Source organism: Myotis daubentonii, chromosome 8 (genome assembly GCF_963259705.1).
Source record: "Myotis daubentonii chromosome 8, mMyoDau2.1, whole genome shotgun sequence".
Taxonomy (NCBI): domain Eukaryota; kingdom Metazoa; phylum Chordata; class Mammalia; order Chiroptera; family Vespertilionidae; genus Myotis; species Myotis daubentonii.
The window spans coordinates 88,711,131-88,730,524 of NC_081847.1; the positions used below are offsets into that span (position 1 = coordinate 88,711,131).

A 19,394-nucleotide genomic window follows, 5' to 3' on the forward strand; every position below is an offset into this window, starting at 1 on the left:
TTTAAATATTCAACTTCTTAAATATTAGCTTTCGTTGACAAAGTACCGATCAGCTTCTACATCAAAGGACACCCCAACCCCCGAGAGCATCCTGCAAATTGCATACAAGACGGCTGCACATGAGAACAGGAAATGGAAATTTCGGTTGTAGCTCTGGCTGAGCTAAGATTAGTCATGTTCAGCCAAATCAAAGTAGGAGCCTATTCCATCACCAGTTCCCCAGGCCACTGTCCCCAAAGCTTCCTTTCCCAGCGGCAATGATTCGTGTCAGCCAGAGAGGGGACGCCTCCCTGCTTTCCTCACTGCACCCACAAGGTGGCCCATCCTTCTCTCCCCCTCCCCACTTTCCTGCTCCTCTTGTTTGGGCAGCCAGGTACCAGTCCTGTCTTCCTTGCATCTCCTTTTTCATCTCATGGAACACATAAACTAATCACTACAATTCTGCAGCACGCCAAAAAAAATTATTTTGCCAATTTGACCAAAAAAAAAAAAAAAAGGATAATTTTGATTCATTCACATGGATGACTATTGTTGTTGTGTTGTTTTTTGGTTGGCAATCTAAGGGAAAGGAGGTCAGTGCCCCTGCCCAGATAGTCAGGTATTGCATGTTTAAAACATTCTTGCGGCACACCAGTGGTAAATTGGTGGATTAGAACGAGAGGGTTTTTTTTTTTCTTAACAGGCTCACCTAACATTTATTTACTGGAACATAAAGAAGGGACTGATAGACTTTTGCATCAGAAGTACTCAACAGCCCCTGACAAAAATCACACACACACACACACACACACACACACACACACACACTTGCAGGACCTCTCTGTTATCTGATCTACTGCCTTGTAATAGGTCAGAAGTTAAAGCATTTCTAGCATCAGTGTAATGACCCTGTGATTCTCAAAGGGAAGTGCAAAAACTGCGCATTCGAGTAAAAAGTGGGTAAGAATCGAGCCATGAGCAAACGGAACCAGGTACACAAACAACAGAGGGGCAGACACGTGGTGAGGCCCTTGGGTTTGGGAAAGAGTGGACGCATAGACGTTTCTTAAAGTGAAACCTTCGATTCTGCAGTTCTACGGAATGAGGACTGACAGGAGCAAAGGACAGTGTAATAAATACACTCTTGTAGTTTCACAACTGTGGGGGATCGTGGTCTCTGCTGAATTTGTAATGTTTTGTTAAACTTGGGATAAAGACAGAAAAAGAACCACTGACCAGTGAGCAGTCACAGATAATTAAGGGAAAGGAAATTACTTATGAGAAGACCTTAGAAACTATTTGACTAAGTAACTAGTGATGTTACTATAGACAACGTCTTCAGAAGGGTGAGTGGATGAAGCTGGCTCTACAGTAGGTATTTGTGTTAGAAATGACTGAGTATTTGAGCCAATTTGGTAAAATTTGGTAAAGTGCCTCAGCATCCTATCCCAGCGCCTTGTAGCTAGGTTCCTAGAATTAATGTGACTTAGAGACTTTAAAACTTTTACAAGTTGGATTTTAATTCCGCAGTTGAGTATGATTGTAACTTTTCTTTGGCTCCCAAACGTAAGCCAAAGACTTGGCATTAGACTGGTTGATCTGATGTCTCAAGACCTGTTTTACTTTATTTCAAATTTAGCTATTGTCATAATTGATATATTAAGAATAACAGAAGATACTGTAAAAAGTGACTCATTATATATAGTTTTATGTGTGTCTATCTATGCTACTAAGGATTTTTATTTTAAATTAAGGATAAAATATCTCAGAATAGTCTGACGAGGCAAAGAAAGTAAGCTCAAAGTAGGATGCCAGTAAAAAAATTGCTGTGTGGTTTTTTTTTAAGGAAAATGTAAAAATGCTACTTATTTTTCAAAAAGTTTTTATATAAAAAAACAGTACATTTCCACTATAGAAAAAGGAGAAAGTAAACATAAAATGAAAGACCTTTTTGATGTGTGTATGTGAGGGCAGGGTATCGGTGTACGAATTTTAAACACATATACTTATATATAATAATGGGTTTACACCCACACAGTGTTCAATAGTGTCTCCCCAGAATTCATGTCTACCTGAAACCTCAGAACGTGCGGTTAATAGGAGGTAGGGTCTTTAGAGATGCAATTAGTTAAAATGAGGCCATACTGGATTAGGGCCCTAAGTCCAATGACTTATGACCTTAAAAAAGGCCAGTGGAGACACAGGAAGACACAGCAAGAAGGTCAGGAGATAACAGAGGCAGAGACTGGAGTGATGTAGCCATAAGCCACGGAAGGAATGGAGCCAAGAGAAGTAGAAAGAAGCTAAGAATGGCACCTCTCCCTGCTCCTCTCCGATCCCTCAGAGGAGCACGGCCTGCCAACCACTTCGTTTCAGATTCCTAGCCTCCAAAACAGTGAGAGTACATGTCAAACCACCTGGTTTGTGATCATTTGTAATGGCAGCCCTAGGAAACCAACACAATACATACACACTTTAGTAATAAGCTTGCTTTTCTTCACATGTTGTGACTATCTTTCCTATCTTCTTCATGTATAATATCTACTATATTTTACTATGTAGGTATACCATAATATGCCTGCTTCCAGAATTTTATGTTAATACTAGAGGCCCGGTGTACAAAAATTTGTGCACTGGGGGGAAGGGGAGGGGCCCTCAGACTGGCCTGTGCCCTCTCGCAATCTGGGACCCCTCGGGGGATGTCCACCTGCTGGCTTAGGCCCGCTCCCCAGGGGATCGGGCCTAAGCTGGCAGTCAGACATCCCTCTGGCAGCCCGGGAGCCCTTGGGGGATGTCCACTTGCCAGCGGGGAGCAGGCCTAAGCTGTAGTCGGACATCCTTAGCGCTGCTGAGGAGGCGAGAGAGGCTTCCGCCACCACCACTGTGCTGGCAGCCGTCGGCCTGGCTTGTGGCTGAGCAGAGCTCCCCCTGTGGGAGCGCACTGATACCAGGGGGCATCTCCTGCTTTGAGCGTCTGCCCCCTGGTGGTCAGTGTGTGTCATAGTGACCAGTCATTCCCAGTGGTTCTGCTGTTAGGGTCCATTTGCATATTATCCTTTTATTATATGTTAACATGTTTGCTTCCAAGAACTACTAGTTTCATCACTTCTCTTTTTCAGTTATTATTTCAAAATAACAGAGCCACTTACATGCTAACAATGACTGAATCATTGTTGGCTCACATAAAAGGATGGACATTTTTCCATGTCCTATCATTCTCCAGGTGGTCTTGGGGGAAGGTTTAGTTGTTTGCTAATTTGAGTCCTTAAAGCCAAATGGACATCATTGGTTCTGGGCCGCCTTGCTACCAGGAAAGGAAGCAAGCAATTATCTTTTTTTTAGTCATGTCCTTGGCCATCGTAACTAAGGGAATTACAGGATGTCCTGTCCAATAGTATTTGGCTTCCTTTCATGGAACAACCTCCATTGAAGCAAAACAACACTCTCAGCTGACACTTGAGTGGCTGTGACCTGCTCAGTCCCCACCAGAAGGCAGAAAGCTAGAGATTGTTACCATCGTGGAAGCAGTCACTCATCTGAAATGTGACCTGAAGGTTTTGCAATAAAATAAATGATAGATGAAATAAGTTACACTCACAAAACCTGCTTGTAGGCCCAGGGCATTTGTGAAATCATAAGTGACCTTATATTTTATAATCTCTGTGGATTTTGAAACATACACGGCTAAGAAATTTGGCTTTTAGCTGAAAACATCCTGGAAGCCAGGCATTCCCACCCTCTTGAAATCACACATTCCCTCAGCAGATCCTTTCAGGTAACTGCAAGACCTTACTGGGCTTTTGCTTCCCAGTTTCCCAATTGTACTTAAGGCAGTTTCTCCTCAGGGGATTAGAGAAGTCAGGAGTCAAATGGCAACAACAAGACTGTCACATCAGATGGAATGAGGGTGGAGCAAGGAAGGGGTGGGGGATGTTTGCCTCAGAGTGAAAAAAAAAATTTGAGAATCTAATGCTTTAATTATCTGGGCAAGTTTAGAAAGCATGGAAGTGGTTTCTTGCTGCTTTTAAAAGGAAAGCATTTCTATACACATTTCCCTCAAAATTTAAAACAGTGGAAAATCTGATATAGCGTTAAGGGGACACTCACTACAAAGAAAAGTATATTTACATTATTACAGGGCTCTTCTCCACAGAATTAAAAAAAATGTCTCTTATCTAACAAGACCCCATAGAAGATCTAGCTCCTAAATTTAACTCTTTCATATCAAACTTTTAAAGTGGGCTTAGTGGTGGTTTTTTTTTTCCTGAGCTAAAATAATGATCCTGTTATTACTTTGCTATTTTTAATATAATCATTTTATACGTATCTGCTGGAAGCTGGACCTAATTGCTAGAAAGGGCATTGTGGACAAAGACCAGGGAGAAACGACGTCCCTTTCTCCTGCGGGGTTTATGTTCCAGTTAGAGTCAGTCAGCGCTGTATCATAGTATCCAGAATATATTTTAAACAATAAGATAAACCACCTAATTTTTGAAAGTGGGCGAGAGATTCGAATAGACACTTCACTAGAGACAGACACCCAAAAGGTCAATGAGCACATGAAAACGTACGCCAGTTCCCGGGGGAAGCGTATCACCTCAACTGCTCCATCAAACCTGACACCGACATTATTAACCATCAGGAAAATAAAATTAAAATCTCAGTGAGATATCGCTGTACGTCCAGGAGGACGGCCAAAGTGGAAGACGGACAACACCAAGTGTTGCCAAGGGTGTGAAACAACCAGAATTCTCACATTCTGCTGGTAGGAGTGTAAAATGGTACCACCACTTTGGACAATTATTTATTTAAGTATAGTTGGTATATGATATTATATGTTAAACACCATTCCTATGACCCAATTATTCTGCTCCTAGGTATTTACCCCAGAGAAATGAAAACACATGTTACCACAAAGACATGGTCATGAATATTCATAGACTTATAATTGCTAAGAACCGGAAAGAAGCTAAATGCTTACCAACTGGTGAATGATAAAATATGGTATAGCCATACAATGGAATACTTACGCAGCAATACAGAGTACTGAACTGCTGATAAACCCGACCTGGAATCTCAAAATCATTACGCCAAGTGAAAGAAGTCAGACAGGGGAGAGGACAATCTGTATGATCCCATTAACGTAAATAGCATCTAGACCAGTGATGGCGAACCTTCTGAGCTCGGCGTGTCAGCATTTTGAAAAACCCTAACTTAACTCTGGTGCCGTGTCACATATAGAAATTTTTTGATATTTGCAACCATAGTAAAACAAAGACTTCTATTTTTGATATTTATTTTATATATTTAAATGCCATTTAACAAAGAAAAATCAACCAAAAAAACGAGTTTGCGTGTCACCTCTGACACGCATGTCATAGGTTCGCCATCACTGATCTATACTGTGTGACAGAAAGCCGAGTAGTGGTTGCCTGGTAACGTGGACAGAGGCGATATGAACTCCAACAGTATTAGGAATCTTGGGGGTGAAGGCTTTCAGGGTACATACACTGCCAAGACCCACTGAATCATATACTCTAAACAGATACAATTTGTTTATGTAAATTAGTTCTTTTTTTAAAAAAAAATTTTTATTGATTTTTTACAGAGAGGAAGGGAGAGGGATAGAGAGTTAGAAACATCGATGTGAGAGAAACATCGATTCAGCTGCCTCCTGCACAGGCCCTACTGGGCATGTGCCCGCAACTGAGGTACATGCCGTTGGCCGAAATCGAACCTGGGACCCTTCAGTCCGCAGGCTGACGCTCTATCCACTGGGTCAGGGCATGTAAATTAATTCTTAATAAAGTTGATAAGAGTGGAAAGACTACAGTATAATGTCTGAATTGTTTTCCACATTCAATTTGGACTTTTAGTGAACATCTGCTCTGCGCCCAGGTGTTGCATAAGGTTCTGAGGACACAAAGGTCATAGACTAAAATAAAGACGGGGAAAAGAGTAGATTAAGACTCCAAGCTACAGTGCTCGCTAATACTTTGAAAAGCATTTAGTTCTACCAGTCACTGCTTGGTACGCTTTATATTCCGTCTCTCATTTAAATCCTCATTGAGAACTCTGTGATGTGGGTCGATGATTGCCGTTTGCACATTAGAGAACGCGGCTTGGAGAGGCTGAAAATTCTGCCCCGGATCACACAGTCAGAAAGGGATGCAGCTGGAATAGGAAGGCCTCCAGCCGGAGCCCGAGCTGTGCCATGGCCCCGCGCCGCCTCTCCCAGAGCGAGCTGGGCCTTGGGGAGCCCAGCTGGTCCTGATGTGGGGCAGGAACAGAGGGGGGCTGCAGAGCCCGGGCCGACTTTTCGGTCCAGACCAAGTTTTGAAATGGAGTTGGGGTGGCAGTGACACAGCCACTCCACAGGCTGCGAGCACGCTCGCTGTTATTCATGCTGACACCCTCAAGTGGGCAGTATGACAGTCAGAAATTCCAGGGAGAGAAAAACTGGCTTCCCGAACACCAAACCTGCCTTTCCACATACTGTGTGTTGCTGGCCTCACTAGGGGATTTGGAAAGACTGACAGGTCTCCATCCCTCCTGCCGTCAGCCCCCTCCTAGGTGGCTGATGACTCATCTTTCTCCTCCCTCCTGAGAACTCTGCCCCCAGAAACAGAAAGAGTGGGGGGAAGAGGAGCAAGGAGGGGCTGGCACCTCCACCCCCCAAAACCCTCACCCTGTGCTGGGCCCATGCCCCCACCAGGCTGCACCCCCTCTTCCACTCCCTCCTTTCCTTCTCTAGCGGAGACCTCAGCTCGCAGCCCTGCAAGCTTCCCATTTCACGGCTGGTTATCGGTGGTGAGCAGGTCCCTACAGCTGGGATCCTGTACTCAAAGCCCTCCTTTGGGGGACTCTTACTTGGTCAGTCTCCATGGGGACTCAGACTGATGGGTGAGGGGCTGTCACATCAGCACTGTCGCAGGGGCCACGAAGGCCAGATAGTGCTCAGTGTCGTCCGTGAGGTGGGAGGTTAAGCTAGGATTTGGGGAGGCCAGAGGACCGCAGCCGAGTGGCTGAAATAGGGTGATCTCACTGTTTTAGGGCCTCACACAGTACCTGACACACAGCAGGTACTCACACAACGAGAAGAAAACAAAAATTCAAAGAGGAGATGGAAAAAGAATCGTCACCGAGGGCTACTCTGCAGTTCGTGCAGGATTCACGGAGCATACCGGGCGGGCCGGACACATCGCAGAACCGAGGAGGCAGCCGGGGTTCTCCGGCCACAGTGAAGCGAAGATGGACTATGGACACGACGTGTGAAACTCAGAGGGCAGGTGCTACAGGAGTGCGTTGCATTTGTGATGTGCGAGGCTGTTGTAATTAAGGCTGGTAACTGCCTTCTGCAGATTTTAAATTTTAAACATCATCCACGTGACTTCAGTAAGCCCGTGAATATGTTGAGATGCTTCCCAATATATTTCAGCAGGTAAAACGCATTGTGAAAATAAGACTCTATAAAAAGAACACACAGGGACCCGCCTGTCCAGTTCCCAGTTATTAGTTTCTATCCTTACACTTTCCCCAGGTATCTCATGAGTAGTACATGCTCTCATTTTCCTCACTTTTTACATAGAAGTTAGCGCAGTGTAAAAGAGAGAAGCCTTTTCACTTGTCCTCCAGTGACTCTTGGCGAGGGAGAAGTAACCGTCCCGCCACACAGGCCACTCAAACCAAGCTCAACGCTGTGCCTTCAGGCTGCCCTGGTATTAAAGCGTATACACAGAGCTCATGGTCGAGGACTGACACATCCACACACAGGTTTTATTTTCATGCTGCATTTCTGAGAGCTTGTGAAAATCACAGGCCTGATCATTCTGCCTCTGCCAGGTATCAGCACAATAATCACGGAATTACTTTACTGGGGTCAGGTGTGAACATCTCCCCACCTCCGAGTCCTCCCTCCTCGCCCACCCGGGGCTCTGGGTACCCGAGGCTTTCCAAGGAGGGGCTGAGCCGTGGCTACCTTTGTATTCCCAGCCCCGGCTTGGAGTTCAGCAGATAGAAGGAACTCAAGTTTGCTAAAAGGGCAGATGAAGAGTCTGCTGGATTCTTGGCTTAAATTTCAATATAACAATAACTGTGGAATTATTTACAGAGTGGGAATTGGAAATTGTTTACTGTTAGCAATCTGAAGACATGCTTTGGCATTCTAAAACGATAAAAAGGAAGTCAAGTAGGGTGAGGGTGGGGGTGGGGGTGGGGGGTAGAGGAGCCCATTCTAGTAGCTTCACTTCCCCCTGATTTGCTGAGCACCAACTGCAAACTTGCAGGGAATCGCGCCCTTAAATGAAGGATTCTACTGTTTATAAGCAAAGTGGAATGCACATAAGAACAACACCCTGAGGTGTCAAGGCCTCTGGCATTTTTGACAAATTACCGCTCAGGGTCTTGCCAAGGTAGGCTGACTCTCAAGAACAAAAAGATAAATGTCTTTTAAAAAGAAAGCAAAAACAAATATGACTTCCAGAAAAAGTAACACTGGCTCGCAGAAATCTAGGTGTGCCTCATGGGAAGAGCACATCACAGTTCAGGCGTATGCAACATCACACACTGACCATCAACTCAGGACGCATTCTGTGTGCACCATCACACGCTTCACAGACTCCCAGCAACACACACTGTGTTATTTATTATTTACAGCAGGGACTCTGCTCTCTCAAACCTCTTGCCCATTCCTCTCTGTCCAAGTCCTGGCCCAGATCTGGGTTTTGGCACATTTTACCCGGCCCAAACCATATGAGGTCCAGAAATAACAGGAAGACTGAATTCAGGACAAATGACAGCCAGGGACACCATCATCAGCGTGGCCATCCTATGTCTATATTACCACATTTAGAAAAAGCAAAATAATGCTTTAAGCAGAAGAGGCCGTCCTGGTTTAAGTGAGTAAAATCCTAATTAGCCTGGGGAGAGTTGACCCTGAAAATACACAAGTATTTTTTTTTTATTTTTTTAGTAACCTACTAAGAAATTATTTCTTGGTGACCTATAAAACTGTTCAATCTTACCTCACTAACGATTCTTTTCATTAAAATGAACGAGCATTTTTGGGATGCATTTTAACAAAAAACATATTCAGGAAAAATGTCTTTGATTCGTGCTATAAGGCGATAGTTGTATAATTTCAGTTTTTGCCTATGTGAACTGTAGCTTTCCATTTTGAAAGAATCCTCTCAACACAATATACATTCCAAGGGCCAAAACACCAAGATAAAAATCATGATTTTCAAATGAACTAAGAAACAAGGTCCACGCGTTGCCAATGGGATGTGTGTGGAGTGTTGGGAGGAGGAGGGCTGCTGGAATGAATAGTGCTTAAGATTCTGGATGAACACGGCATATCCAAGTTGGCTTTTCAGCGGCTGGTAGCTGAACGCTAGCCTCCTGTTAGCATACGACACTATGCTAACATATATGCCTATTCTAACACTTTTCATTGTGGGAAAAGGTACTTTTCACAGGAGAGGAACAAATCATTTTTTCCTCTAAAGCGAGACCGACAAAATTCAAAAGTAAACAAACCCATGTAATCCAAGTTCGGTTGGTTCTCAGTCTACTCCAGGGCCTGGCACCACGCAGTCACCGCTGCTGTCAGAGAGCTGGCGCCGGAGCCCCGAGCAGCAAGCGCCCAGCTGCTCATCAGTCATGTCTGCACACTCCACGGAATCAAATGGCTCAGGAGGGTCCTTCCCCAGGAAGCACCAGGCCCCCTGGTTTGGAGTGTGGGATGCTTAGAGCAGTGTAAGCGCACACACCAGCCACCCCCTGAAGTCAGGCTGCTGCCTATGAAGTGGGCTTCTGCCAACAGAGGAGCCACTGTCTGACCCGCGTACCAGTCCTGTGATGGGGCGAAGCTGTCGTTGCTGCCACTCGGGGACAGAAGGCTGGAGCCAGGGAACATCTGTCGACCGTGTCCTGATCCCAACACTGGGTTCCAGAGAGCTCCCTCCTGGGGATTAAGGATGCTCTAGGCCAGGGGTGGGCAAACTTTTTGACTCCAGGGCCACAATGGGTTCTTAAACTGGACCGGAGGGCCGGAACAAAAGCATGGATGGAGTGTTTGTGTGAACTAATATAAATTCAAAGTAAACATCATTACATAAAAGGGTACGGTCTTTTTTTTTTTTTTTTTAGTTTTATTCATTTCAAATGGGCCGGATCCGGCCCGCGGGCCGTAGTTTGCCCACGGCTGCTCTAGAGTCTAGTCTGTCTGGGGCCTGCAGGGTGGGGCACTGCTGGAACTCCCTTTTCCTTTTAACTCTCATTTCAAAGCAGGACATCAATCCCAGCACACACACTGCTGCTGACATGCGCTGGGTTTAGATGAATACACTTTCAATGGCATTCCATGTCCGACTTCTGCCCACCCTGCCTGCCTTAGTGCTCCTGCCTTGTTGCCCACCACTGCCCAACCTGCAGCTTGCCAGGCCGAGCAAAATCCCGATGTGAAAGCCCACACCCCTTTCACCAGAACGCCTGGCCTCCCACAGTGCCGGCTGGCTGGCTCCCTATGGCAGGCTGGCCTCCGGGGTATCTTTTTCTACTTTGAGTCACTGTGGGCTCAGGAAGCGCAAACCACTTTTGCTTTCAGACCAAGCCAAATACTCACAAGGTGTATCTGTTACAAAACGACTGACTTTGCTAGAACGCAAGGTCCTTGAAGGGGCATCCAGCAGAGAGCTGCCCGGAGCAGACTCCCAAGTGCTTGTCAGGTTAATTCCCCAAACCAAACAGAATATGGAGATGAGTCCCAATATTTCCCCTCCATGAATCTAAGGAATTATTCACTGCAGCTCCAGGAGGTTCCTGTAAATGCTGAAAACCACCACCTAAATTCAAGGGACCATCGCAAACCACTGCTCCGCTAAGATAACGCTCTGTCAACAGATTCAACAGGTGACAGCTGCTGGGGAGGGGGCGAGCCTCTCACGAAGGCACCGCGAAGACCATCCCCTTAACAGGAGCTCTGACCAAGGAACCTGGACAGAAGTTCAAATACTGGGCCCCTATGAACTGAAGCCATTAAGTAATCCTTTGATTTATTTTTTTTACAAAAATATTAAGGACAAAAATCACTATTTGTGAAAATCTCCTAGGACAGTAGTAAACCCAGATGATACACATACATAACGGAGACGCATGAGGCTCGATCTGTCGTGTCTGCCGCGGCTGTTTTGGGGAGTATGGTCTGAACTCCACATTCTGATCCAAGTGAGCCGTGAGACAACAGCTTCTATGAAATGGAACACACTCCCATGACTACCGTTTATACACATGCATGCCTTTTCTTTTTGTTTTTCTTTATATATATTATTGATTTCAGAGAGGAAGGGGGAGGACAGAAAAGAAACATCAATGATGAGAGAAAATCATTGACTGGCTGCCTCCTGCACGCCCCCTACTGGAGATCGAGCCCGCAACCCGGGCATGTGCCCTTGACCGGAATCGAACCCGGGACCCTTTGGTCCACAGGCCGACGCTCTATCCGCTGAGCCAAACCAGCCAGGGCTTCTTTTTGTTTTTCTTAACAAGAGTTCATTTTTCAAAGTGGGCAAAGTTGGATGTGAAAACCTTAAGTTTTCAGTTTGCTTTTTTTTGGTTTGTTTACAGTCCATTTCTTGGGGCCAAGCGAATTTTTTTAAAAGTATTCAGAAACAGACGCTACTGTAGCTGCGTGTTCAAACACCCACGTGGACATCGTCCTCTGGACTTACACATTCATGCCTACAAGCCTGCAGTGGGCGAACAGAGCGGGTGGCAGGGCGCCGGTCATCACCCTTTCCCAGCACCTGCAGGCGCACAGGGAGCCCTCCCCAGGGAGGGCCCGGAGGCTCGCTCACGCGGTGAATGGAGTGTCACCTCGCACGGCCCACACGGCACTTGTATCTTCAGCGGCTCTTCACATCTATGGATTCCCAGTGCTCGTGCATGCAGTGAGGAAGCCGGCCGAGGCCGTCACATGTGTGAACACGCGCGTGGACACGTCCGCAGGGCTCCGCTGAGCCATTACTGCACGCGCTCTTTTCAACTGATATGACTAAGGGAGGGTAGTTTTCTAAAGGAAACTTGTTCTTCTAACCAAAGGGCGCACAGGTTTCAATAATGATTTACTGCCCACTCCAGTCCCGGTTGGAAAAATGGGCTCTGTTTACACTGAGAGATACCTGGGCTAGGATATCTGGGTCATGAGCCGTATCTGACCCTGATTTATAAACAACCTGGGCACATGCTATGGCAACAGTGTCTCCTGCGGGGAGAGCCTGGCCCCTCACTCTCACTGAGAGCCTGGGGAGCTGCCTCCGCTCAGCTGTGCGACCTGCCAGGTGAGGGGTGTCCGGCCTGGAGCCCCTGAAAGGGCCCTTCTTTCAAGAATCACAACCTTCTTATATGTACACAGCTCTTTCTTGTTTTAAGTCTTTGTTTTAAAGGTCTTGAAGTTAACCTCACAAAAACTTTGTGAGAATGCAGTGAGATTCCTTACAGGTGAAGAGCAAATGCAGGGATCTTTACAAAGAGGATGGACTTGCTGGGGGCCTGCCTAGAGGTCAGGAAAGGGGCCAGGAAGAGAATGTGGACACCCCAGGCTCAAACAGGACTCTCTCCCCAGCACCTCTCATTGGTGGGGGATACACTGAACCGACAGCCAAAGCAAAACTTATTTGGTTACCCTCTACGCTGGCTTTCAAACTGCCTTCCACGTTTTCTCAGCACTTAAATGGCAGCGTCATTCCAGCCCCAGGATGCCAAAATAATCTCGGATCAGTTCCCGAGGAGAAAAATGTGTCACAGTTTTCCGTCCCCTGTGCTCCTCCAGGGAAATACGCCATCACGAGGAGACGCTGGCCATCGGGAGAAAAGCAGCCGGAGGAGAACAGGGAGCACCCCTGTTCCGGGTGCGCCCTCTGTGTGACTCAGAACATGTGCAGTTCTGGAGGCTTCCTCTTCACGTCACCTATGGCATCTCTCACTATCGCGTCCAATGACCCTATCACATAACATGCGGATGCCATGATGCGCCTAGTGACTGAAGAATTCATTCAGGCAGATCTTTATTCCAGTCCAGTTTTGTTTTCTACATAATTTCAGGGACCATTATAGACTCAGAAAGCAAACTGGACATAATTCAGGAAATGGAAATAGTGTGGACTGGATTCAAAAGGTAAACAAAATTTTATTTTAAAGCAATAATTTACCACCAAAATCCGCATGTAACCTTTCCACCAAGTGATTTTCCACTGCACTGCCATTTCGAGTTAGCTCATATGACTAATAAGACCCAACTAGGCCACATCCTCCGGCCCACGTGGTAAAATTCGAACTCGTCTAAAAAAGCAACGGCTACCTACACGGCAGAGATGAAATCATTGAAGAAGTGAGGGCTTTCAGTGCATTACCTATAAGAACAGCTTAAATAAGTGAGGTTTCAAAGCAACTCAGGGTTTGTTTTTGTTGTTTGTTTTTGTTTTTATTCTATTTTAGGCCTTGGAATGTCCACAGAAAAAGGCAGAGGAGTAAGGGACAGAGGGACCCAGCTTTCCCATCATGAGCTTGGGTCTCCAAAAAGGGGAAGCCCATAAGTTGTGGGCCGATGGTGGTTTCCATCAAGGGCATGCCAAGCACTTGGAATCTGAAAGGAGGCCGCGCCAGCGTATTAGCTGGAACCCTAGGGCATGAGATTTTGGTGACTTCCTGGGCACAGCCAGAATTAACTCCAAGTATTTCTAGAACGACCAGAGGCGATAGGGCGAGTCAGCAAACAGTGCTCCTTTGGTCACAGACAGAGGAAGTGGGGTAATTTTGAGTCCCATTATATAAACATTCATATATGCAGAATATTCTGCCCATAACACTACCTGGATGTTTAGACGAAGGCGTTAAAAAAAAGAAAGAAAAAAAAGAAAAGAGCCCTTTCCTGTGCTCGCTAGCGAGAGGATGCACTTCGGAGGTTATGTGTGCCCTGCTTCAAAGCAACGGCACTGTTCGCCGTTATCAAGGCAGCATTTAAAAATAACCGGCCGGGTACAAAAGAACTTCAGAGGAAACAGGAGCGAAGCCATCCGTCTCCCTTCGGGTCTGGCCCTGAACGCACCAGACGCTAGCTGCATTGCTCCACGACATTGTTATCCTTATCAAACAATGCAAACAATTTTAATGAGCTTATCTGCTGGAACATATTGCCAGAGATGCTCATGTCAGAACGATGCCAACCGCCCAGGCCGACTCATTCATCAAAGGGCTCCCGATGCAATGACCAAGATCAGCCCCATCCTCAAATCAGACCTCAGCACAACACCGGGAACTACCTTCCCACCGACCATCCGACCGTCCTCTGTATAAAAGGGTGGGCTCTCCCACCCCGGCGGAGGCCGCCAACTCCCGAGAAAATGCACCCAGGTCCCTGGCAGCCCAGTCTCTTTCTAATAAACCTTGGGTTCTAGGAAGACAATTTTGGTGAATGCCTGACACCGTGACCTCTGCTGTCAATCCCTGCGCCAATCAGCGAGCAGAATTCTTACAAAGCTCCATCAATCTGGCGGCTTCACCCCACAGGCTGCAGCTCCATCGAGAGGATTCCATCTTTCCTGCACGCGCACCGCACCGCGGCGAGGCGAGGCGAGGCGAGCGCGAGCGTCCTCCTCGCCACCCTCCCGTCCCCGCCTGTAGGCACAGCCCACCTAATGGCTCCTCTAGAAGCTAAAAGGGAAGGAGGAGAGGAAGTGCTGCAGCCCGTCTCCCTGCGGAGAGGGGGGCAACCTGCTTGCATCGGGTCTACGTGGAAGGAAGGCGCTGGGGGGAGACCCCTCGCAGGCGGCAAACCTATTCACAAAATGCATTCCAGCTGCGCCCGGGAAGCCTCCATGCATCCCCCACATGACACATGGACACGGGCAGCGAGGATCGCAGCCCTTTACACCCGCAGCGCAGCCCGCAGCCGCCGGCCGGGTCCACTCCATTACATAACGGGCGGCTTCCGCGCCCAGGTCCCCGCCGCGCCCGCCGCGCCGGGCCGGATCGTACCTGTAGGAGCGCTCCCCGCGCACCGTGTGCTTCCGGAAAGGAATGATGGTCCCGTTATCCTGGATGATGTCGTTGTTGTTCTCGCCATTGGGGGACAGGGTCTGGGTCGGACCAGGCATTGGCACGGCCCCGAGGAGGGATCAAACCGCTGGGGCTGCTGGTGAGGAGGTGGCTGCTCTTCCCGCTCCCGCGCCCTCCGCAGACCTCGCCGCCGCCGCCCGCTCGCTCCCCACGCAGCTCCCTGCTCGCTGCTCTGGCTCCCGCCCCGCCCCGCCCTCCCGCGCCCCGCCCTCCCGGTGCTGACGTCAGAGCGCTGGCAGCAGCAGCGGGTCACGTGGGCCGGCCCGTCACCATAGCAACCCGCTAACTCATCACCTCGCCCCGCACTCGCGCTGGGCCGCGGGGCGACCACGCCGGCAGCTCCGGGCGGGCGGGCGGGCGGGCACCGGGCGGGCCCACATCTGGCGCGTAAACATCTGGCGCGTAAACATCTGGCGCGTAAAGCCCGGGCCGCCACCGGCCCCCCTCGCCGACGCGCCGGGTCTCAAACCCGGCTCTTCCTCTAACCATTTCCTTTCCGACCCGCGCTCCCACCGCAGCTGTGTACACAAAAGAGCGGTTCAGGAGGAGGGGGGGGGGCCTTTAACTCCTTCCACACCAGGCGCTTATGCCATTAAAGCTAAACTCGGCCTGGTTTCAGGGAAACAAGACCCCTGGCGGCCTGCTTCTGGGAAAGGTATCGGACTAAGGGTTTAGGATGTCCAGCTTTCTCCGCCCGCCCCCTCCCCCTTCTCCAAGCAGAAGCAACCTCCTCCCCCATTAGCCCCCAAGCTGAACACCAAAGGGGAAGCTGTATTGCCTTCTAATCAATGTAATCTTTAAAGACTGCAAATTAAGAGACTTTCTGCACAAAAGAACCCCCAAAGAGGGCTTGTGAAAAAGATATCCACCATTTTAGAACATCATAGTTACCCAAGACCCCCTCATTCAAATTCTTATACTGCCTTATGCTGCAGAAAACGAACTCCTTGCCGTTTATTTCACTTCCATTGGAATTCAGCAAACACCCAATTTAGTACCTGGGAGCTCTCAGCATTCAAGCTACTCCATATCATTGTCATGTAGTTTTCAAATACACTGGCTATGAGACGGGTACTGTTATCATTAAAGATGAGTAAACTAGTGAGATTAAGTAACCTGCTCAAGGTCAGGCAGCCAGAAAGTAATGAACTGGAACTTCAAAATGACATGCTTCTTGTCAGTGTGATTGGACAGTCGTGATCTATATTTAATGTGAGCTCATAAATGTCATAGATCAAGGAAAGAATCAAGTCCTTTACGTACACTCTCAACATGACCACTGTGAGATTTGCTATTGCTGTGCGAAGTCTATGGATTCCGTTATAAACTCTGGCCAGGCCCCAGGTGTGTCCAGTGCTCTCCTCCAGGGAGGAGAAGAGACTTTGGAGGATTCTCTGTTTATCTAAAGTGGTCTCTGACCTCGAGTGGGGTGGAAAAGGGGGAAGAATTGGTGTGTAAAAGGCAGCATAAATATATATAGCAGAAAGTACTAGCGTACTAGGCTATATGGTCACATCACTGCATGGATCAGCAGCTTTATCATTTTGTGATACAGATGTTAAAGACAAGTAAAAACTTTGTCATTCCTGACGATTCTCCAGCATATCTCCCTGGTAATAAGTTATTTCTGGCATCAAGCAACTAGAATTAGAATCAAATGGCTTACAGCCCAGATGGCAATGATATTCTCAAACAAAAGGGCACCCCCCCCCATTGTATATTCTCCTTTCGGGCTACATTTTAATAATTATATTTTATGCTTCTCCAGTGAATTCACAGTATACAAGTTGATGTCTTCATATCTTAGCTTACATGAGATTTTTTTTCTTATGAAGATCCAATTCTCACCTAAGACTTACAAGGCACAGAGACATATCTAAGTCAAAGAGATACACACCAGGCCTCACATTGCACAAGGAGCTATAAGGGGCTTGAGAGTGCAGTCATCGCTACAGAGACCCGCTTCCTCTTACTGTTTTTGTTATTAGACCCACAGTTGTCAATTTCCCTCCTAAGTTGGTTCTTTTTCACAAAAGCTTCCCTTTTCTGTGGGGACAGTGTGAAGCTGAAAGACACAGTGTACAAATGAAGTATTTAATGTCTTCGGAGCACACCCTCTCATTCTGTGTTCTGTATCACAGCGTACGTTTCCATGACCCCATAGCTAAGTGATAGGTTAGGCATCGCTGATGGTATCGTAGGGACTAAATGTGTCGGAATGTGGACGCGTGGCTCCTTGATTACACCGACTAATTCTGTGGAGCGAGCACCCCACTGCTTCCAGGCTGCTTGTGAAGGAGAAGGCCACGGCCCAGGATCCGAGTTGATGGACTAGGAGGGGAAGGGTAGTGAGTCGGGTGAGGGAGGTGTCCCAGGCCCCTTGCACCTCTTCCGCTGGAACTGCTCTGAGCCACATCGCTCTAAGGGACCCAGAGGGCTCCAGAGGCCAGCGACCACCCTCCAAGATGCAGGGGGAACAGGAGTAATCATCTGAAAATACTAGACAGGTGTGTTTTCCCTTCTCGCGTCAAAAATCAGGCGATCTGGCAGCCATTCGCCAGGTCAGCCCTAGGGGGAAGGGGAGGGCAAATTCCATGTTGGGAGGGAGGATGCTGGGATACAGGGAGAGTGCAGGAGAGGCAGGGGCAGGAAGGGCAGCGTCTCCCCTTTCTAATCCCAACTGAGCGCAGGAAGAAGGGGATGAAAGTAAGAGAAAGCGGGATCTCCCACCGTCAAGTCCCTGAAGGGAGACTTAGCAGAGAGGTAGCGGTTTTGTTCTCAGCCCAAGAGACTTCTTTTGTCTCATTTCCCATCTGAGACTCCAGGAAAAGACCCCCTTAAAGTGCATCTCCCTAGCACCTCCTCCCCACACAGGGGCAGCCCCAGGACAGTAACCAGCGGCTTGGTAAGTGGGGCAGAGGAGCTAGGAAGAGGCAAGGGGGGGTCTCCAAGACAAAATACAGTGGGGCCTTGACTTACGAGTTTAATTCGTTTCGTGACCGAGCTCATAACTCAAATTACTCGTATGTCAAATCAATTTTCACCATTACAATGAATTGAATGCTGGGCTGAGGTTGTGGCATTCACTGTGACGTTCGCTGCGCCAACTAGCGGTGGGGTATCTGAAGCTGGCTCGTAACCCGAATTTTAGCTCGCAACTCAAAGCAAAAAGTCAGCGGAGAGAGGGCTTATATCTCGAAAAACTTGTTAGTCGGGACACTCTTAAGTCGAGGCCCCACTGTATTCACCCAAGAGATGGAGCTAGCTACCCAAAGATAGTGTCAACTGGCAGAGGTACTAAAACTGTGACCTGGTGGGCTTGAAACCTGTTCTGTCTCCCCACCCTCAGCGGGTGAGCAGAGTCGCACAGGTTAGCGTAGAAGAAAAGAACGAACCTAAAATGCCCGTGTCCCTGACTGCGGGTTCAGGCTGTGCCCTGTGTGCGCAGGTGCAGCCATAATAAGGTGCATGCAGACCACATGCGGCACCTCCCACTGCCCGTGGAGAAATGAGCAAAGTGGGGGCTCTGGAGGCAGGCGGCCCTGGGTCCCCAACTTGACTTCAGCAAGTTAGTTTGCATCTAAGATGTAGATTCCTCGTCTAGAAAGTCTGTGTAATAATGCTGGTTGCCTAGGGTTGCTGTGAAGATGAGATTCCATAATATATCTCACCAGCTAACGCAGTGCCTGGCATACGGCCAATGCTCTTCAGCGCGATGTGCTATTTTTCAGCAGGATGCTGGGTGTATCCTAAAACGTCCCTTCTTGCACTTGACACCTGTAACTGGACTTTGTGTGTACCAGAAGCTGGCAAAAAGGAGTCCAGCCCCCGGCTCCGTCCTTGAGGAACTCGGTGTCTGTCAAGATGAAATACTGGCAATCATGATACAATATAATGCTGTAATATTGGGGCTCCAGAGGGTGATATGGGACCATGGAAGGTGAGCACCTAATTCAGAATGGAAATTGGCAAGTAGGTCTGGCAAAGTTACCCCACAGAGCTATCACCTAAGACAGCGGTTCTCAACCTGTGGGTCTCGACCCCTTTGGTGGTCGAACGACCCTTTCACAGGGGTCGCCTAAGACCATCCTGCATATCAGATATTTACATTACGATTCATAACAGTAGCAACATTACAGTTATGAAGTAGCAACGAAAATATTTTTATAGTTGGGTCACAACATGAGGAACTGTATTTAAAGGGCCAGAAGGTTGAGAACCACTGACCTAAGCCTCAGATGAATAATAATGATGACATTTTTTGTTCGCTTCTTCTGTACCAGACAGAACGTGAGATTCCT

General features: G+C 47.8%; 1 protein-coding gene across 4 annotated transcripts in view; it reads right to left on the bottom strand.

Annotated features, from left to right (window-relative positions):
• The window catches only part of MAPRE2 (microtubule associated protein RP/EB family member 2), a 121,170-nt gene that overhangs the window by 63,661 nt on the left and 38,115 nt on the right, over positions 1 to 19,394 (bottom strand). The window contains exon 1 of one of the 4 annotated variants that reach the window (XM_059707351.1): positions 15,013 to 15,259. The exons of 2 other annotated variants lie outside the window; for them this stretch is intronic. In XM_059707351.1, the coding sequence (XP_059563334.1) occupies positions 15,013 to 15,131 (119 nt within the window). In that variant the 5' untranslated portion in view covers positions 15,132 to 15,259. Of the gene's footprint in view, positions 1 to 15,012; positions 15,260 to 19,394 lie in introns of those variants that run through there. One more of the 4 variants, XM_059707352.1, reaches the window with a different exon arrangement.